This window comes from Saccostrea cucullata, unplaced genomic scaffold (assembly GCF_032062105.1).
Source record: "Saccostrea cucullata isolate Sc308-1 unplaced genomic scaffold, CSIRO_AGI_Scuc_v1 ctg5685, whole genome shotgun sequence".
NCBI classification, from domain to species: domain Eukaryota; kingdom Metazoa; phylum Mollusca; class Bivalvia; order Ostreida; family Ostreidae; genus Saccostrea; species Saccostrea cuccullata.
Genome location: NW_026939842.1, coordinates 21,936 through 36,857, shown reverse-complemented (window position 1 = coordinate 36,857; position 14,922 = coordinate 21,936). Strand labels below are relative to the sequence as shown.

General features: G+C 32.0%; 1 protein-coding gene across 1 annotated transcript in view; it reads right to left on the bottom strand.

Annotated features, from left to right (window-relative positions):
- Positions 1 to 14,499, bottom strand: part of LOC134254109 (uncharacterized) — a 36,040-nt gene extending 21,541 nt beyond the window's left edge. The window contains exons 1-2 of the mRNA XM_062736662.1: positions 14,388 to 14,499; positions 1,386 to 1,457 (exon numbers count right to left, since the gene is read on the bottom strand). Of these exons, the coding sequence (XP_062592646.1) occupies positions 1,386 to 1,433 (48 nt within the window). The 5' untranslated portion in view covers positions 1,434 to 1,457; positions 14,388 to 14,499. The remainder of the gene's footprint in view (positions 1 to 1,385; positions 1,458 to 14,387) is intronic.
- Positions 14,500 to 14,922: the final 423 nt, after the last annotated feature.

Sequence of the window (14,922 nt, the reverse complement as noted above, 5' to 3'; positions counted from 1 at the left end):
GGAATTATGTTTTGTTTAACTGTTAACATAAACTAAAAGTGAAATGTTTGATAAAGAACAGGAAAATTTAACATTAAATTAATTAGAATATGATCATGGATTCGCACAGGCGAAACACAGATATGATTTCAGACGACGTAGTTTCTACGTTAAATACCATTTTGGAGGTCGTTAAATATGCAAATTGATATTCCTCAATTATTATTGAATATTGTAAATAGGAACAGATGTCTTTATTTTGCATAATCACTTTAATGTAATAAAGTTTTTAAAAACATTTTTTACATCTTCTATGCTATAATTATAGCATATATACACATTGCATTAAATATGTATGATTTTTCCTCTCCGATGAATATTTTGTCGTGTCGACCAGTTCAAGAATAAGTGGAAAATGAAAAGCGTCATTTTAAATGTTCCATGCAAAAGTGCACTCTGAGGTCTTATTACTGTGAAGTTTTAAAAAAAATTACAGAAGCCATCTCTGAATTAAAGTTATATAACTATGCCAACTAATTATATATGGATCAATTATGATACCGACGTCCCTTTCAGTTACTTTGAAGTTATTTTACTTAGGGCGACATAATAAAATATCATGTAAGAAGATTATTTTCGTAATTTTCATTGGCTGATCATGAATGGACGTCACGTGAAATTCCTCCTTTTATGATATCAGACACAGAAAAGATAAAGACCTCGCAGACTCGGTCGCTATCACTTTCTGTGTCTTCAGTCAATATCAATTGTTTTGAGTCCTTATAACAACATATCGACCTACACTGAAGTCCATAATTTTATATTATCGACCAAGGTAACAATTCTTGCATGAATTTTACAATTTTGATTAAAGATAAATGGCTTATCAAATGACACGATCAATAAAAATATCAAATTTCATGAACACCCTACATGTATCTTTTAACCAAACAAGTGAAAAGCTAAAGGGCTTTAATGGTCACCTGAGTATAAAACACTGTTAAGGATCTATAAAAATATAAAACAAGATGTCCAAGAGCCTTATCAGCTTTATAGATGACCTGAATACCATATAACAACTTTCGAAGAATTGAATTTGGTTTGTGTTTAAATAGGAGGCCATGAAATTCCCAATTTTGAAAGAGACACCATTGCTTATAATAACTATACGCTTAGCGGAGATTTTGTTATAAATCTTACTTCATCACGAATGGTTGGTAATGCTAAAGAGCAGATTTCAAAGTATTTTTTATTTTCAGACTATTTCCAGACTATGTTACCCCTAAACCCCTGATCCATGGGTTATTAAATAAACCATTTTAAAAGCGACACTCTTCTTCATCATAGACATGAACGTAGATAATTGGTATGATACTGTTTTATTTTAATTTTATTTAAAAACTTACTGGGAATACAAACATCGGATCCAGACGTCTGACAAACTTGAGTATCATTGCATGGATTTGCCTGGCATCGGTCTATCATAAACAGAACAATTATTAGTATGCCTTAGTTATTGATAGGAATGGTTAAGAGTCAAGGTCAGGTCAGGGTCATTACCTTTTCCCTGGACATTAAGAAAAAACTAACTGCATCCAATCATGCGATACGGTCTTCTATATAAAAAAAATCAAATGTTCTTCTTTTTGCACAAAAAGATATAATTATATAGGGTCTATAAATTGACATTACCAAATTGACATAAATAGTTTAAAAAGAAATGTATTTTGGTTAATCCGAATTTTCTCTGTTTTTCTGAACTTTTTTTTAGGATATATGTTATTTTTATATGGGCCCTATATTCAATTTTTTCTTATTTTCACATATGGTAAAGAAGTCATATAGAGATACAAAATGATACAAAAACAAACGTTTTGACCGTTTACTTAGAGAGTAAAAACACTTTCTATGGATTTTTGGCTCACATCTGTACTCAAATTGGAAGCATTTAAAAGTCAACATAGCTGTAGTTTGTTTGAAAAATCATATTTATTTGATACATTTTAAAACTTTATTCCCTTATATTAATTTAGCAAATATTTGAAAAATTCTTCAAATCTTTGATTCTGTAAAACTTATAACTAAATTCGCTGTTCTATAATAAATTTGAGAGGCAGAAAAGAAAATGTTTTCATACGCCTCCATTCCGCCAAAAATATAACCCCTGCTCGTTTTCGAACACAATTTACCATTTCTATTTAAAGTTGCACAATGATGACGAGGAAAGAAAAATATATTCTTTTAAATCTCTTTCACCTAATTACAGTACCCGCATCGTTATTCTTTACAGGATACACGCACGATACGACAGGATACACGCACGATAGGATAAACGCAAAACACGATAAACGCAGAACACGATACACGCAAAACACGATAAACCTGATAAACGATCTTCACGATAGGATAAACGCAAAACCTGATACGATTGTTTCAAAATGCGAAACGTTTTTTGACAAGACGAAAAAATTATTTTGTTTGATTACTGCAATATTTCAAATTAGATATTTTCAAAGCTTCAACCTATATATTATAAAGTATTTTAAAGAATTATAATTTTAAAACAACTTGAGATCACTGTGGTAATTTTACAAAAGTTTTATGCATTCATTTATTTGACAATGATTTAATGGATTATGATGAAATGCAGATTGTATTTTTTTTTATTTCAACTCAAAGGTGGTGATTTCTAATTATTATTAAGGTCTTCCGTTTCAGACGGAAGACCTTATAGTGATTCTACTGTTTTTTCTTTTTAAGGTCTTCCGTTTCAGACGGAAGACCTTATAGTGATTCTACTGTTTTTTCTTTTTATTATTATTATTTTTATTATTATTTTTTTTCCTTTTTGTTTTGACGATTTCTCAGAGATGACTGGACGGATTCTCATGAAATTTTCAGGGATGATGGAGAGTAAAAATATCTTTCAGATGCAGTTTACACTTTTTCAAAATTCACTTCCGGTCGTCAGATATGTCCGATTTCCGCTTTTTTCAAAAAAGTTTTGTCCGAGTCATATCTCAGAAACGGTAAGAGATTAAGACACCAAACTTATATGAGTAATAGATCTTGATAAGTAGGCAAAACCAATTGGGGTAAGGTGTCTGCTGTCACTTCCGGTCGTCACAGGAAGTGATCAAAGAAATCGAAAATTTCAACTTTTCTTTTATGAAACTTTTTTTGCATCACATTAAAGCATCTTGTTTGTAGTTTCGAAATATATAAGTCCCACCGGAAACAAAAACGACAACTTCCGGTTATAAGAAAAAAACTGCATATTTTCAGTATTTTTCTCTCCCATAAATATTTTTTATACGTAAAGTATTTGAAATGATTTTTGGATATGTTATTCAGACTTCAGATGTCTACAGTAACGTCAAATATCTTTGTAAAATTCACTTCCGGTCGCGTGATTTTCTGTCCTCAAAATGAGAAGTTATCATAGCTAGATCTCGTAAACGATAAGAGATTAAGGCACCAGATTTATATAAGTGGTAGATCCTGATAAGTAGGCAAATTCAGTTGAGATAAGATCGTCCGCCGTCACTTCCGGTCGTCACAGGAAGTGATCCAAAAATCAAAATTTTTAACTTTTCTTGCGGGAAACATTTTTTGCATCACATTAGAACATCTTATTTGTATTTTTGAAATATATCAGTCCCATTGGAAACTAAAACGACAACTTCCGGTTATAAGAGAAAAACTACATAATTTGTGTATTTTTTTTTCCCATAAATATTTTTTATACATAAAGTATTTGTAGTGATTTTTAGATATGTTATATAGACTGCTTATGTCTACAGTAACCTCAAATATCTTTGTAAAATTCACTTCCGGTCGCGTGATTTTCTGTCCTCAATATGAGAAGTTATCACAAAGAGATCTCGGAAACGGTAAGAGATGGAGACGCCAAACTTGAATGAGTAATAGACCTTGATAAGTAAGGAAACCCATAAGGGTTAAGATCGTTCGCCGTCATTTCCGGTCGTCACAGGAAGTGATAAAAGAAATCAGAAATTTCAGCTTTTGTTTTTGGAATACTTCTCGGCATCACATTATTGCATCTTATTGGTTGTTCTGATATATGTGCGTCCCACCAGCAACAAAAACGGCAACTTCCGGTTATGAGAGAAAAACTGCATAAATTGAGTATCATACTATCCCATAAATATCTTTTATAGAAAGAGTATTTGAAATGATTTTAGAACATGTAATTCAGAGTGCAAATGTATAGAGTAACTAGAAATATCTATTAAAAATTGATTTCCGGTCTCATGATTTCCTATCCTCCAACTGAGTAGTTAACATAGCCAGATCTAGGTTATGGTAACACATCAAGAAACTTAACTTATATGAATAATAAACCTTGAAGAGTGAACAACAGATATAGGGATAAATGTCTCCGCCGTCACTTCCGGTCGTTACAGGATGTGATTTGAAAAATCGAAAATTCCAACGTTTTTCTTTCCATTTTTTTTTTCATTACTTTATTGCATCTATTTAGTAGTTTTGAAATATGTCAGCTCCACCAAAAATAAATTAAAAAAAATAAAAACAACGAAAATTTCCAATTATAAGAAATAAAACAACACCAAAGGTCAAAAAGTCAAGGTCATTGGAAAAGTATTTAAATTGCTTATATATGCCACATAACCTTGACCTTTGAGTTTGATGTTTGACCTTGACCTTTGACCTTGACCCTTACCAAAGAGTTATTATTTTATATTTAGCTTGATACAGCTTCAAGTGTTAAAGTCGAGTTTAAAAGGTTTTTGAATGACCTTGACCTTTGACCTCGATAAATGACCTTGACCTTTGACCCCATTGACCCAAAGGTCACAATCAAGCTTGAGTCCGTGGGAATGTTTACATCTCACTCTTTAACAAATGCTTATATACCCTTTTTTTTTTTTGTAAATCAATAGGAACCTAGAAAAATTTTCTACAGTTCTAACGACGCCACAGATCGACATGAAATTTAAGGATTGCAGTACAAGACACATCAAAGAAAGCGTCCTGAGTGTTTAACAGTGAGTCTCTGAAGTATATAATGAACAACTATATTTTTTTCTGTCTGAAATTTAGGTGCTGATGCATGAAAATTAATTAAAGCTTGCATTGGGTATTTCTTCACGTTTTGTCAATAACATTCGATTCTCCTGCTCAAATACGAAATTTTAATACCAAGAATTCTTGATCTTCTTTGTATGTAAAGTTTATTTCAATTTTATTTACATTGAGTATTAATTGAATGAATCTAGGAAATAGCGATTTTTCCCTACCAAATCAATTTCTACGCAATTTAGATAGCTTAGATAAATTGGAGTTACCTCGCTTTGAACGGAGTGGTGTAGAGAAAATGTCCATGACTCACAAGTGAATGAGATGTTTTGACCTATGACCTTGAAGAGTAGGTCAAGGTCATTGGAAAACTAGAGTCGATTTAAGCTTAAAATCCAAATGACCTTGACCTTTGACCTTGATATTTGACCCCTTACTCAAAAAGTAATAAAGAAATATTCATTACCTTTATCTAGATTCAGCTTCAAGTGTTAATCTCAAGTTTATTCTCTCTCTCTCTCTCTCTCTCTCTCTCTCTCTCTCTCTCTTTTGGATGACCTTGACCTTGATAAATGACCCCCTATTGATCCAAAGGTCACAATCAAGTTTAATGTCGTTGAGGTATTTGCAACTCTTACTCTAACAAATGCTTATATCCCCCCTCCTTTCTTAAAAAAAAAATCAACAGCAGTATAGAGAAAATGTCTACAAGTCAAACGACACAATAAATCGACATAAGATTCGGAGTAAAAGCAAGAAAAGACCTTAAAGAAAGTGTCCTGAGAGTTTTAAGGTGAGTCTCTAAAATATAATGAAATTCTAGGGGAAATCGGCAAAATCTGCATTTTTTTTTTCTGTCTGAAATTTTGTATTGCTGAGCATAAAAATTAATTAAAGCCCGTATTGGCTATTTTTGCAATTTTTGTTAATATCATTCGATTTTCCTGCTCTATTACGACATTTAAATACCAAGTACTCCTGCTTTCTTTAGAATTTATTTAAATTTATTTATTTTTATTAAATTTATTTCAATTTTATTCGGATTTAATATTAATAGAATGAATCATGATTTCATTTTAAATTTGATTTTTTTTTTCTAGAATAACAAAATCCCAAGAAATAGCGACTTTCAGCTTAGTAAAAAGAAATACACGTTTCTTCCCTGTGTTTCCCATCTAGAATGACATGTTTGGAAATTTATTTATGCTACTTACATTGAATTTCATGCCTATTTCGGTCAGGAGTGTTAAAACCCGAACCCGATTCTCTGTTTTCCTTTTCCATAATTACAAACTGCCTTGCATCTCTCGCTCATGTTTCTCACATGCTCTTAAATAATTTATCGCCATCCATTTCAAACATAAAACAACTCAAATCGGATATTTTCAAACATCTCTTTAATACATGTATAATGCATATGATGCAGGTACACATGGGACATTTCACAACGTTTTCACTTACGCTTGCGTCTTGATGCGCAGATCAAATGCATGTTATTCATATTATTAGGTATATCGTAATTTTAATCAGACCCTACCCCTTACATCTTAGCTCGAAAACAATCTCATTCAAGCTCATATATACAACTAGGAGCGTGTTACAATGTTTTGAACGTGCTCTCTTTGCGTGATCAATGAAATCATGGTTGTCCCCGAGTCGACTCGTATAATCCAGGAAGTCTGTTTAGAGTATATTTATACCAACTGCGAGCCCGATCTAAAATCCTAGTAGAGAAATGAGAATTTTGCTGGTTTTTTTTTCTTGCTTTTTTTCCTTCTTATTTCAGCCCAAATGTTATTGAAATGTTTAAAAAGGGTGGTGGAAAGGCCGATAATTGTTCACCGAACAATTAGGTTACTAGTTTTTTTTTATTTTTTGCATTTTGTCTATTATTTCTTTTATATATCTGTCTTTTTTAAAATAGAAAAAAAACCATTCTGCATACAGATTAATAGAGGAGAACGGAAGACCTTATTTGTTGCTGTAGCAACAAGAGTTTCTAGTTATTATTATTATTATTTTTTTCCCTTTTTGTTTTGACGATTTCTCGGAGATGTGTGGACGGATTCAGATGAAATTTTCAGAGATGATAGAGAGTTAAAATATATTTCAAATGCAGTTTTCACTTTTTCAAAATTCACTTCCGGTCGTCAGTTATGTCCAATTTCCGCTTTTTTCAAAAAAGTTTTGTCCCAGTCATATCTCATAAACGGTAGGAGATTAAGACACCAAACTTATATGAGTAATAGATCTTGATAAGTAGGCAAAACCATTTGGGTTAACATTGTCCGCCGTCACTTCCGGTCGTCACAGGAAGTGATCAAAGAAATCGAAAATTTGAACTTTTCATTTTTGAAACTTTTTTTGCATCACATAATAGCATCTTGTTTGTAGTTTGGAAATATATCATTCCTACCGGAAACAAAAACGACTACTTCCGGTAAGAAGAGAAAAACTACATAATTTGACTATTTTTCTTTCCCATAAATATTTTTTATAGATAAAGTATTTGTAATGATTTTTATATATGTTATTTAGAATGCAACTGTCTACAGTAACGTCAAATATCTTTGCAAAATTCACTTCCGGTCACGTTATTTCCTGTCCACAAAATGAGAAGTTATCATAGGTAGATCTCGTAAACGGAAAAAGATTAAGACACTAAACTTACAGGAATGATATATCTTGATGAGAAGCTAAAACCATTTAGGTAAACATTGTCCGCCGTCACTTCCGGTCGACACAGGAAGTGATAAAAAAAATCGAAATTTTAAGCTTTTCTTTATGGAAATTTTTTTTGCATCACATTATAGCATCTTATTTGTAGTTTCAAAATGTATCAGTCCCAACGGAAACAAAAATGTCAACTTCCGGTTAAAAGAGAAAAAACTACATAATTTGAGTATTTTTCTTTCCCATAAATATTTTTTATAGTTAAAGTATTTGTAATGATTTTTGGATATGTTATTCAGACTGCAAATGTCTACAGTAGTCTTTAATATCTCAGCAAAATTCACTTCCGGTCGCGTGACTTCCTGTCCTCAAAATCAGAAGTTATCATTGCTAGATCTCGTTAACGATAAGAGATTAAGACAACAAACTAATAGGGATGTAAGACCCTGATGAGTAGACAAATCCTTTGAGTTTAAGATCGTCCGCCGTCACTTCCGGTTGTCACAGGAAGTGATCAAATAATTCAAAATTTTAAACTTTTCTTTATGGAATCTTTCTTAGTATTACCTTATAGCATCTTACTAGTAGTTTCGAAATATGTCAGTCCCCTCAGAAACAAAAACGACAACTTCCGGTTATGAGAGAAAAACTGCATAAGTTGAGTTTCTTACTATCCCATAAATGTCTTTTATGAAAAGAGTTTTTGAAATGATTTTGGGACATGTTATTCAGACTGCAAATGTCTAGAGAAACCTCAAAAATGAGACCTTAGACCCTTACTCAAAAAGTAATAAAGAAATATTCATTACCTTTATCTAGATTCAGCTTCGGCTTCAAGTGTTTAGCTCAAGTTTACCCTCTCTCTCTCTCTCTCTCTCTCTCTCTCTCTCTCTCTTTGATGACTTTGACCTTGATAAATGACCTTGTCCTTTGGCCTCATTGACCCAAAGGTCACAATCAAGCTTAAGGTCGTGGAGGTATTTGCAACTCTTACTCTAACAAATACTTATAAAATATCCCCACCTTTCTCTAAAAGAAAAAACAAAACAATCAACAGCAACGGAGAGAAAATGTCTTCAAGCCAAATTGCACGAAATATTGACATAAGATTCGGAATAAAAGCAAGAAGAGACCTGAAAGAAAGTGTCTTGAGAGTTTTAAGGTGAGTCTCTAAACTATAATGAAATTGTAGTGAATATCGGCAAAATCTGCATTTTTTTCTGTCTGAAATTTAGTTATTGCTGAGCCTAAACATTAATTTAAGCTCGCATTGGCTATTTCTGCAATTGTTGTTAATATCATTCGATTCTTGTGCTCTATTACGACATTTTAATACCAAGTATTCTTGTTTTCTTAGGTGTATGGAATTTATTTCAATTTTATTTAGATTTAAATATGAATCGACCGAATTTCGGAAATAGCAAGTTTTCATATCACTTAAATTGTCACGCAATTTAGATAGGTTAAATCAATTGCAGTTACCCCGCTTGATACGATAGGGTGTTGAAAAAATGCCCATGACTCACTCACTGTTTTTCCGGGATTTTGAATTTCCCCTGCAACTGACCACGTGTATTACTTTCGCTTTTACAACTCTATATATGCTAAGTGTCATTGCTTCACTGCAAATGTGTCCCATAATTATTCTAATCATTTTCCTACATCCAATATCACATCAAACAGGGAATATCTCCGTTTTTTAAGGAATTTGAACGGGACTTTACTACGAAACTATTTCTTTCACTTCGAAACTATTTCCTTCAACCTTAAGATAATAAGCTTACAAAATACCTTAAATGTTGTGGAATTTGGTGGCTCGGTGGTTAGCGTGTCCGACTTTCATACTAATGGTTTTGGGATCGAGTCCAGATGGAGGAATTTTTTTTTTTTTTTTTTGGCAGTTTGTTTTTTTTTTCTTTAAATAGAAAAATTTCCTTCTTACAGATAAATAGAGAAGAACGGAAGACCTTATTTGTTGCTGTAGCAACAAGAGTTTCTAGTTTCTAATTATTATTGTAAATATCGAAATTCTCGTCTTAAGGTTGAACCAAGAATCGTTTAATTACGGATATTTGAACATACATGTACATGTAAAGCTGTCTTGAAAATCCCATCGATTTCTGTTGTTTATCACGGGTACACTATTTATGAAATACTATAAATGAGTTCATTTCATTATTAATAAAAAAAAATTATTTGTAGGTAATAAATTTATCTACAAGTACTAAATTAGTTTACGGAAGAACTTTACTCAATAAATTAAATATTTGTATTTAATGTCTAAAGCTTACAATCTGCGGTGTATACAAAATCGAAATTAAATAATAAAATCTTATGAAACAATACATGTAGAAAGCCGGCTATAAGAAAAGGTAAAATAAATCGGCTATAACAAAATCGAAAAATTTAACACGATATATCTCTCATGAACTATATATACAGTTTAAGAAAATTAATTTCCTGAGTTGAAAACTAAATAAATGTTAATATAATAGCACTATGCATTAACACTTGTAAACGGTGTCAACAGAATATGAATCTGCTACAACTGTACATGTACGTAAACGCTAAGCTCTCATATATGTATTGAAACGGAAATTGGTTTTGTGATTTAGTTTTGTATAAACGTTAGACCTACGTTTTTATATAAATTCTTAAACACTAAAAAATATTAATTCTCAGATCATACAAGTAGTATGAAACTGCCTATGTACTGGGGCTGCACTGAGGTAATAAATGTTGTGTTACGGGAAAACAGGGGATCTCTCAGGTGACGGAATGGATAAACATTAGTTTGTTTCTTCTCTTGCATACGGTCGTAAGACCTATAAGGCGGAAGGATGCAGGGGATGAACAGCTAAGTGTTTCACAGTACACCAAAGCACGTAAGACCTGAATGGGGCAGTCACTTGGTTGTAGAGAGAGGTGGCATACCACAATTAGAGGTGGGGGAAGTGCCAAGATGCAGCAGTAATAGTGGAGAGGCAGGGCAAGAAGAAAATTCCTTGCGGGAGACACCCGTTCACCACAGTTAGTGGTTGTCCAATCAAGAAGAAACCCATTGTATTTGTATATATTTGATTATAATCGTATTGGTCAACAAAAATCTGAGTTAACAGGTTAACGAACCTAGTGTAACGCCTCGGTGATACAAGACATAACACCACACACCCAAGCTCGGCCGCGTTGCACGTTACAGTATTAATTAACGAAAATTGAATGATAAAATACTTTTTTTACAATACAAAACACAAAACTAAATAAATTAATATTGAAAGAGTAAAATGCAACTTTTCCGACTTAATAATGATAAATCATTGCTATTAGACTTAGCGTGTACTGTTACTAAAAAATGATTTTAAAGAGGGTTAAGTCAGCAAATGAATTAAAACCCTTGAAATTATTATAGACATAATCTCAAATGAGGCGTGTTTGAAGGGCGGCATTTTGAAAGTCTATAACAATTTAAAATTAGATAAACACGATCTAACAAAATAGCCAGAAATAAAATCGACTTCTTAAATAAAGTTACGGACGGTATGAATATAAATTGATTCTTTGCAATACATTTACTCGTTTTGCGTGGTCACGGCAGAATCAGAGGACTTCTTTTTTATTATTATTATAGTTAAATACAGTAAAAAATAAATGCGAGCAAATTTTCATAGTTTAGAATTTTAGAATTATTTAACCCTTTTCTAAGAAAACCCGATGATTCGAAAGTCTATGTCCCATAAGTGCAGTATTTTTTTTTAAGTTTATTGACTTGTTTACATAAACATTATGGAAACATCGTACAAATAAAACAAGAAAACATTGATGTAACCATCAATTGTCGCCCGGGAAATACATAAAGTAAACGATGAAAATGAGTCTTAATCTTCAAACCGCTTCGATATGTGTGAAAAGGCATGCGTCTAATTGAAGGAGAAGATAGTCGCGAATATTTTGAAAACATGTAGTCGGATAAAAATTAATCAAAAACGATACCATTTTAAACTTGATCAATTCCTCAAGTAAATGTTGCCTGCAAAAAATATAAATTAAAGTTAGACACACGCATCACCTATATTTAAAAATGTATCATTTTTCAATATTATAATATAAAACACGAACTGTGCAGAGAACGTTTTTATCCGAGAAGTAAAATTCGATGTTCTAAAAAAAGGGACCTGTCGTTTTCTCGATAGTAAATGATAAGTAACTATATATATTATATATGAAAAAGTATATATTTTTACAGTTTCACTTTATGAAAGTAACTATATTATGTATCTCGTAATTTATAAATGGAAAGAAGTTTCTGAATAACAATCTTTTCAATGTTTAGAAAACCTTTAATTCTAAATAACTACTCCCACCACAATCCCTATACACCAACATTAAAACTTATATGTATAGAGCAGCCCGGTCCTCCGGGCTGCAATAAATCAGCGGATTGGGTTTATATAGGAACATTTTTTCATTAAATTGATTTGTACGATTTTTTTTATAAAATTTAAAATCAAGCAAGAAAATGATTTTTTTTAAATCCGGAAATCAGAAATGTACATTAATTTATTATAATATTGATTTAGAAAAAAATTTTTTATGAGTGTAGTTCACACAAGGTATGAACAGAAACCTAAAAATAAATACTATTTGGCACAAGGTGAGAAAGCAGTACAGGTGTTGACGCTGAACACACACGGGCTGAGGTGTCATTTAGGGGAATAGGGGAGAAGAGGGGTGTTGACGGTCGCACAGGGGGACAGTGTGCTGATTAGAGAGGCACACATACGTGTCAGTTTTCTGGCAAGGAAGCTTTTCGATTTTCACTCAGAGGCATTATATTTTCAGTTTATTTCCACGTCGAAATGGTAAGCTGTTAAAAGTCATTATGATTCTTTGCCTGTATAGTTATTAGATTATCTGATGCCAGATAAAATTAATGAAAAACTTCATACACCATGGCTTACCAAAAATCTTCCTCTAGTGACTCTGACTAATTTAAAAAATCTTATTAATAGTTAATTTTGACCACCCCCCCCCCATAGAATTCGCTGAGCGTAAAGAAAAAGATCATGGGATCGATTATTTCATTTTTAAAAATAGATTTTTAATCTTGATTCTGTGCTTGATAATAAAATTAATATTTTCTTTATTTATTCTATAATTAATAATTTAATGAATTTATTATATTATTGATATATTTATTCTTTTCCTTTCAAGCTTTTCTTTTAATGATGAAAAACGAAGGGATAAAACTTTCTATTCTCTTTTTCGGTTAAAGTAATCTTATTTTAGTTAACAAAACGAAAAAGAAAATCGGAAAACCTCGGTAGTTTCTTCCTGTAGTAAAGATAAAAAAAAATGAGGGTTTCCGAATGTACACGATAAACGCAATCACGATACACGATAGAACCTGATAACGATCTACACGATAAACAAAGAACACGACAGAAAACGCTAAACACGATAAACGGAAAACACAATACGATAGGATACGATAGATCTGTAAAGAATAACGATGCGGGTACTGTATAACCAAGGGGAGAAGGAAAACGCAGGTTCAGTTTATAAATTTATTTGGAAATGAAAAAGCAATGGCGATCTAAAAATACAAAAACGTATATACAATATCATAATACACATAGACACTGAGACAAAATACTTTTATTTTCTATTCACTTCAAAAATAAGAAATTTTACGTTTACTAAGCCCAAAATGTTATTTTCATAGTTTGAAATACCTTTCATTCAAAAATATGAAAAAATACTTGAGCTTATAACTTGGACTTGGACCTGTGAAAAAGTTTACAACAACGACGACGACGACAACGAGGACAACGACAGACAACGGACAAATTTTAAGCAGAATAGCTCACTTGAGCCTTTGGCTCAGGTGATCTAAAAAGGCTTTGATGGAGAAAATTAATCGTCGCGATCTAGTAAAGGTAACCCTGGTAAATCGCAAAATAAAGTCGTCGCGAAAAAAAAGTTGGTTTACAGTAATTTGTAATTCTAAAAATCAATAGTAAATGCATGTTCTAAATAATCATTTCAGTTTGTGCCCGATATACCATAGGCAATTTCGCCACATAGGCATAGTATTTCAAATGAGGATCATATGTGACGAAATTGCCTGTATAGAAATATAATAATTGTAAGTCACCTGCAATATTGAACCCAATAAAAGAAGATATCTTAATTCAATGGAAGTAAAATAAACCATTTCATGTACACATAGATAAACTGCCCATATTATATTACACCATACCCCAGACACAGATGATGTAAATAAAAAAATATGTATGAATGACAAATTGATGTACTAAATTGGAATTTGAGATACTGTAAATTTACATATTTTCATGAGATCAAATTTTCGTGGTTTGAGGAAAATCTCTTGGTTCATGAGGATTTGATTTCGTGGACGAAGAATTAATAATTACTTATGCATGTAACATTTTATATTCCGTGGTATACATTAATATGTGGGTCTCGTCATACCTCGAAAACAACGAAAATAAAACGACCAAGAAAATTTGTGATTTCACAGTATCAATTTATGTATCAAACTAGATAGATGTATGGTAAAAAACAATATTGCAGGACTATGAAAGTGATGTGTTAGTAAATGTCGTCAAATATTGTTTCATCTCAGATTAATTAAGGAAAAATCATAATCTTACCAATATCGCAAAGTTCGCCTTTTCTATCGTCAACACATATGCAAAAGAAATAAGGAGGCAATGGAACTTCAAGACATGTTCCGTTAAAAAGACATGGATTGGGATCACATTGTTTTTTTCCTGTCAAAGTACAAAATAATATTTTCGTATATACTAAAAATGCTTCAATAGCAACAAATGACACGATCAATAAAAATATCAAATTTCATGAACACCCTACATGTATCTTTTAACCAGACAAGTAAAAAGTTAAAGGGCCTTAATGTTCACCTGAGTATAAAACACTGTTAAGGATCTATAAAAATATAAAACAAGAGGCCCAAGAGCCTTATCAGCCTTATAGATGACCTGAATACCATATAACAACTTTCGAAGAATTGAATTTGGTTTGTGTTTGAATAGGAGGCCATGAAATTCCCAATTTTGAAAGAGACACCATTGCTTATAATAACTATACGCTTGGCGGAGATTTTGTTATAAATCTTACTTCATCACGAATGGTTGGTAATGCCAAAGAGCAGATTTCAAAGTATTT